Source organism: Rhyacophila brunnea, unplaced genomic scaffold (assembly GCF_057557595.1).
Source record: "Rhyacophila brunnea isolate RB1 unplaced genomic scaffold, BYU_Rbru_1.0 scaffold_5, whole genome shotgun sequence".
NCBI lineage: Eukaryota > Metazoa > Arthropoda > Insecta > Trichoptera > Rhyacophilidae > Rhyacophila > Rhyacophila brunnea.
This window is the reverse complement of record NW_028233170.1, coordinates 3,295,919-3,303,022: the sequence shown is the minus strand read 5'-3', so window position 1 is coordinate 3,303,022 and position 7,104 is coordinate 3,295,919. Positions and strand designations below refer to the sequence as shown.

Below are 7,104 nucleotides of genomic sequence, written 5' to 3'. Positions count from 1 at the left end.
GTCATACTAATTACGACAAATTTAAACTATTTACCTTTTATAATACCTGCTCATCAGCGTTCTTTAACTCATTAGCAAGTTCGAGTAAGTTACATCTTAAAATATTGGAGAGATCCGTGACGTCGGTTAGTAATCGAAGTAGTAGGTACCTACTTTGATTTAATAAACAAAAACCAATTGCCAATAGTAGCTTGATTTGGAAGAGCGCTGATGAGCAGGTATTAAAAGGCAAATAGTTAAAATTTGTCGTAATTAACATGTCACCTAGTAGCATAGTGGACAATGCGCGGACGGGGCGTAAACCCAAGAGATGCAGGTTCGATTCCTGCCGGGTGTCTTACTTTTTTCAAAAAGATTTTTTCTATTGGTTATAATATAATATATTTTCTCAGAAGTGTTTTTCAAAATTATGCAAATATGCTATATTATATCCAATCTTGTATGTTTTAAGAAAATCTAATATTTTAACGTTATACTTATGGAATCAAAATGTTAAATCATCACCAACTGTTGATATGTAACCTTAAATTATTATGTAACCTTAAATTATTATTTTTTTTATTTATTCATTTAAATTTAAAGTTGAAAACAGTTTTCTGATCTTCGAAAGATATTCGTAACAACATATTTGTTTTTTTGTAAAATATAGTTTGTAATTAGGCATACAATTTAAGAATCAATCGAGCTTCTACTATAATAAATGTAAATAATTATTTACTGGTCCTATGATATTATAAAATAAATTATTCTTTAGCGAATCCATAAGAGTTCCACGCCTCTATGTGATCTAAATGCTGCTGGACAACCGGGAACCATTCTGCTCCGGAGTAATCGATGGCTGGTAATTCGCCTCCGTAATTGGAGGGCAGGTGGCTTGGGTTCAAGTGCTTGTGGAGAGACGACATCTTGGATCCGTGGAAGTGCATCTGGAAACAGAAATAATATTATTGATAAATTTATCAAGAAAAACAACATAGAAATTACAGGCTCTGCAAAATAATGCAAATAAATAATTTGTCAGTTGAAGACAGCTATTTTGATGCATTTTATATTCACTAGAAATGCGCTTTTTTCCTACAACCGACTTTGGAGAGAATTCTTTGCGTAAATGCGTTTAACCTTTTTACTGCCGGTAGGTGTATGTTTGGCGGTACATGCACGCCGCGAATTTTATTGCAAAAATATAAAAAATGAAATCAATTAATTGACGTATCAAGTGGTAAAAACTAATTCTGTTTCAATTCTGAGTATGTGACAATATTCCCAATATGTGTCGTTGTGTGTTCAACATATTTGTATGTTTAAAATAATTGATTTACGTTTGTAAAATCCCGTAAAGCGGGACGTCCAAAGACGTCATTTTGTATGAGCACAGCCATGCGGTTACATTTCATAATACGCATAGGGTATAAGACTCTATAGAGCAGGGTTGGCTAACTTTTTTACGTACGCGTGCCAAAATTTCTCAAATATTATTTTTCGACTGTCTGATGTGCCGAGCAGGTTTTTATGGAGAAAAAATATAATAAAAATATGATATTCTAGAATCTAGATATTTCCAATAGAACATAGCATAGATATAGCTATATCACTTTTTTTTCAATTACGCCATACATTTCGGTACACCAATTTTGAAACTGTCCCTGAAACTGGCCAGAATTACTACTACAAGCTCCACCAACTTTCTGTTTCTTATTTGGTACAGCCATTTTTGGATTGCTTAGTTTGATTCTTTACGCATAAATTAGCACAAAAATTGCTCCGATCAGATCAGGCATTCTCTCTCTACAGTAGTCTCAAGCATTGTAAATCGATCAAAATCAGAGGCTCGTGGCACGACTTCCCCCGCCGCCTGATGAGGTTGGTGCAATAATATTACAATATTACGATAATGTGACGCATAAAGCCAAACGATTGATCTATCCAATTATATATTTACATTAAACGTAAGAGTATTTACCTGCTATATTTTATACAATGCAATCTGTCATTTATTGTTATTATAGGATTTTTCGATTCATTCGCCTGCCATGCAAAATCATCTCGCGTGCCACTAGTGACACGTGTACCATAGGTTCGCCACTACTGCTATAAAATCTGTAGTAACATCTATCAACATAAAATAGAACTAACGCTCTCAGACGTACTCGTCAATCGAACTTATCATATTACTTTGTATTAGATGTAATGATTAGTCGGTATCAAGTCTTTCAATCAAGCAGTAAATAATCTCTCATTTAAATTATCATTCCTCGCATATTCTGTTTCGCATAGTCCACATTCCACAATATACAACTATCAAAATAATAAGCCATACATACTCGAACTTATCTTATTACATTGTATTAGATGTAATTATTAGTCGATATCAAACCTTTCAATCAAGCAGTTCACAAATATAATAATCCCCCAATTAAATAATCATTCCTCGCATATTGCGCTCGTCCACAAAATACATTAAACTATAATTATAATATTTGAGACTTTCACGGTTGTTTTTTATCGTAACAGATTTTTGGGTTTCCACCGTGTCCACCTTCCTTTTTTCCTCATTACAGAGGCCATTATCAAGAGATGGTTTATGTTTTACGATGGAGTGTAGTGTTGTAGGTATATGGATGCAAACGTCGAGCAACGAGCTCGAAACCTCGAGGAAAGAAGGAAGAAGTACACACGCTAGAAACCCAAAAATCTATTACGATATAGATTATTAAACTATCAAAATAATAAAGCCATACATACTATAATGTAATATTAAAATGCACGTCATGAAAAAATAAGACTATAACTCCTGTAGAATCTAAATTATTCTTTCGGTGAGTGTGGTGTACATATGCGAAGTATTATTGTGTTAGGTAACTTACTCTGTTTCTGAGTTTGGAGTTCACGAACGGTTTGAAGAACTGCCAAACAATGTTGAACAGGAATGACTCCTTGACGAAATGAACTTCTTTCAGTCTAAGGGGCATGGCTTCCTGAATGAATGTGATGAGTTTCTTTGAAAATGCTGGTGAGAAACTCATTGCCTGAAAATTCAAAAAAAAATGTATTTTTTAATCATCGCAACACCGACGTGATCGTTTTATGCGATTATTATTTTTATTAGTGGTTATTCTAACTAATGAAGGTCATAAACTTCACTGATCAGAACAGCTTCATTACCCCAAACGTTGACAATGTTCTCTCGTTTCTCCTAAAGCCGCATTTAGACTATGCTCGCTCAACAAAAAGCGTTTACGTCAAGAGAATTTCGCTGGAGTGGGGGAAGAACAAACATTAGCTCGCTTGGTCTGAATGCGGCTTTATAATCCGCAAGTCTACTACTGACAACTACGATCATGGCCTCCACATCCTGAAACGGGCCCCAGGCTAGAATCATTAGCAGGCCCGTCTACATATGGCTAAGGTTAGACACCATATAAGCATTTTTCAAATGGTGTTCAAGAAAAAAATATAGGCTCTATGTGTAATTTTAGCAATTTTTTGTATTGTTGAAAACATATATTTGAACTATGGAGTTCTCGAGTATTGACAAATAATAATCAATAATTATTATGGTATTTCATAACTATATATTTTAGAATGTTATAGTCGTGAATTGAAATAGAGCGCAGGCAACTTTTTTTTACTATTAGAGCAAATTTTTAATGTGCGTTTATCTCACTTCAGCCTCATGACTACGATATAGCGGTGTTTTTTTGCTTATACAAAGCTTGCGAAAGGGTTAACTCTCAACCCGAGCTGTGAGCTCACTTTTATACTCAGTACAGTTTGGCAAATCATCATGAATAGAGTCATAATAATTGAACAACGATACCAAGTTATCAAAATTAACTTTGAAAATCACTTGTAGATTCGTGCAACTTACAGACAACTTCGTAATTTTTATGGCGCACATAATCGTCCATGTGAACAAGCCATCCGTCAAACTGTGGACAGGTTTCGTACCACATATTTTTTTAGAATTATTAATAACCATGTTCTTGCTTTTTCGTACAAGGTGGTTGTTAGTAATTTTAAATAATCACAAACACCCAGCCTTTGAGAAAATCACATAAATATTGTGTCCTCACTGGGTCGAACCCAGAACCCTCGGGTGGAAGGCCATCGCCTTACGCATTGCACCACGAGAGCCACTTATCCATTTATTAGAACTGATTACAATCTACATAAAAATTACCACGTACCTTCGTACTCATTTCTTGGATAATAAATATAAACATTTCAATATTATAAGTGAGACATTTATTTATTTATAAAATCATCTTGCTACGGAGACAACCTTTCGTCAACATAATCTAATAAAATATTTTTTAAAGTTACTTATTTGTTAAGAAAATAGGTTACAATAATATTATACACCAGACACCAGACGGCCTTTTGAACTTGTTTGTTGCTATCAGTGACTATTATTAATGTTAGGTTTATAAACACTTGACTTATAGCTTTCCATAATTATTATTAGCTTTGTTGTAACTAATTTGTTACCTATGGGTTAGTTCACCGCCATCTTTAGATTAATAAAGCCTGAGCATAACTTTTTGCACAAGCAACGAGTGGTCCACTTTTCAGCTGTCAAAATCAGATCTCTGATTGCTTGACATATTGATTCGCCCTTTCTCGTTTCAAATTGAATTATAAAAAATTCTCAAATCAAATATATTATTAAATTATAAATAATACACATTCCTGTTATTCATCAACTGTCAAAGTCAGACTAGTCCTTCACACAAAAACCGGTAGTAATATCGATTTTCAAAAAATACGTAACATTTGTTTATGCATTTCATTTGTAGAAGGTGTGTTAATGCTAGTGTATTATTTATCATGTAACTCATCTATTCAAATCAAACCATTCCCTGTGTGAATACGACATACGCGTCAGTATGAGCACTCTATAGAACAATGACAGGCAATGACAGTTCATACATAGACAACAACGGGGGGGGCGGAAAAAGTAAGACCAGCCGTTATGAATGTATCGGCTTTCTATTTGAGTCGGCAATGGTTAGTTGTAACTTTCGTTGTGGGCATGTATGTATGTAGATTACGTATTGTTTCTACGTACACACATCTTCACATCAGCTTGAATTTCCCGACGTTGACCGAACTGTTTGAAACAATCAGGAATCGGTTTATGCTCTGACTTCTTTTCAATTCCTCAGACTAATACCAACCGACTGCGAATGGTGAATATGCATTGTATTATAAATAAAATAATATTTATTTTGTGTATAGCACTCCAGTCGACATTCTCTGTTTTCAATTCACGCGTGCTAAATGGGTTATGTTTATAACTTAGCTACTTTCGATTTGTTAAATATTATAATTAGTATTGTACTTATTAAAGACCAAGCCTCACCTGAGTTCTTCCCATTCCTTCGAAGTCCATGACAACAACTACTCCTCGAACTTGGCTCTCTGGTTCCAGCATGGCAGCTTCGTGGATAAGGTAGAATAGCCTAAAGATTTGGTCTGTACTGACCTTTTTGGGGTCCCATGAACCTGTCAATGGACAAAAAAAACAATCAGTTAATAACGACTGAGAGAGGGAGTCGATTGGTCAAAGTTTTGTCATGGTTTAAGATTTTTTTTAATGTTGTAGATAATATGAATGTTTTTTAAGTTTCAATTAGCACTTAGTTCCATATTGTTGCCTTTCAACGTTATTATTCTTTTTAATTAACTATTTTTTTAGTCAACAAATAATTCACAAGATTTAAGAATATTGAACGTACATAATTCTGAAATCACTTCTGAGATATATTATTATAACTAATAGAAAAAATCTTTTTGACGCATTAGCAAGTTCAAGTAAGTTACAACAAAAAATCTTGGAGTGATCCGTGACGTCAGTTTGTTATTAAAGTGATACCTACTTTGATTTAAAAATACAAAAACCGATCGCCAATAGTAGCTCAATTTATAAAACGTTTCAGAAACATTAAAAGCCTTTAGCTAAAATTTGTCGCAATTAAGTATGACTCCTTGAGCATAGTGGCCTATGTGCGTGGGCGCGATACCCGAGAGATGCAGGTTCGATCTTACTTTTTTCGTTCAAAATTGTTATAGTTTTTATTCACAGGTGCCACAGTTAATTTTAAATAATATTAACCGATCAATTAGAAAAGTAATATGTACTTTAAGGGGTTTCCTAAATGCATTTAAGGGTTAAAAGACTTAAAAGTATATTCAGACGTGCACTAAAATTATGTATATCTAAAAAATATTTGTTAAGAAGACTGAACAGGACTCTTTACCTCCAACATTTACCACAAGAACTCTTCTTCCTTTGTGATCACGTCCTTTGAGGATATTGACGATATTACTGTCGAGTAGGGCGTCTTTCTCGTGAATTGGCATTAGTCCATCTAAAATATCTGCATTCGTTTTCTTGAATTCAGCTATTCTTCTCATCTGCAAGAAAATAATTAAGATTAGTAATTGGAGATTTCAATAGTATTAGTTATAGCAAACAATGCACTGGTACGTCTAGCTGCCTGAATTTGACATGGAGTCGTAACGTCTCCGGAAACTTGTACGTCTGCAGTTCGCCGTATTACACTTCACCGTGAAATATTGTATCGGAACTATATGGCCGTATATTAAATACCGTCCGACCTATTTGGGTCATATAGTACTGACATAAAATGTATGTCTAAATAAAACACGGTTCTTGTCGGTTTACACTTTACTTACACGAATCCAGCAGCAAACAAATTTTGAAAATACCCGATATACTGGATCATTTGTTAGGTTAGTTTATGTTAGGTTAGGTTATGTTTTGATTCTTAAGATATTATGAAAATTGAATTAATGTTCATATTGAATCTAATAAAATTGGAGACCGTATAGTAGAAGGTTATCTCTTCCAGAAAGAAAACTCACGGCGAACTGTGCTACGGTGAAATGTTTTACGTACAATTTACATGTAACCGAGTCGGAAACCAAAGCGGAACTGCGGCGGTGCTTTATCTGTTAATAATTTTATTATTTTAGATTTATCGTATCGTATCGACAGTAATATACAATTAAAATTAATAAAATATTAATGTAGTATCGAAACTTTTCTTTCTATCCTATATCGACCTGATGCTTTCGAAA

General features: G+C 34.1%; 1 protein-coding gene across 1 annotated transcript in view; it reads right to left on the bottom strand.

The window, feature by feature from the left end:
- Positions 1–567: 567 nt before the first annotated feature.
- The window catches only part of LOC147065909 (clavesin-1), a 48,555-nt gene continuing 42,018 nt past the window's right edge, over positions 568–7,104 (bottom strand). Inside the window, exons 3-6 of the mRNA XM_085955930.1 lie at positions 6,261–6,417; positions 5,363–5,505; positions 2,865–3,026; positions 568–926 (exon numbers count right to left, since the gene is read on the bottom strand). Coding sequence (XP_085812056.1) covers positions 744–926; positions 2,865–3,026; positions 5,363–5,505; positions 6,261–6,417 — 645 coding nt within the window. The 3' untranslated portion in view covers positions 568–743. The remainder of the gene's footprint in view (positions 927–2,864; positions 3,027–5,362; positions 5,506–6,260; positions 6,418–7,104) is intronic.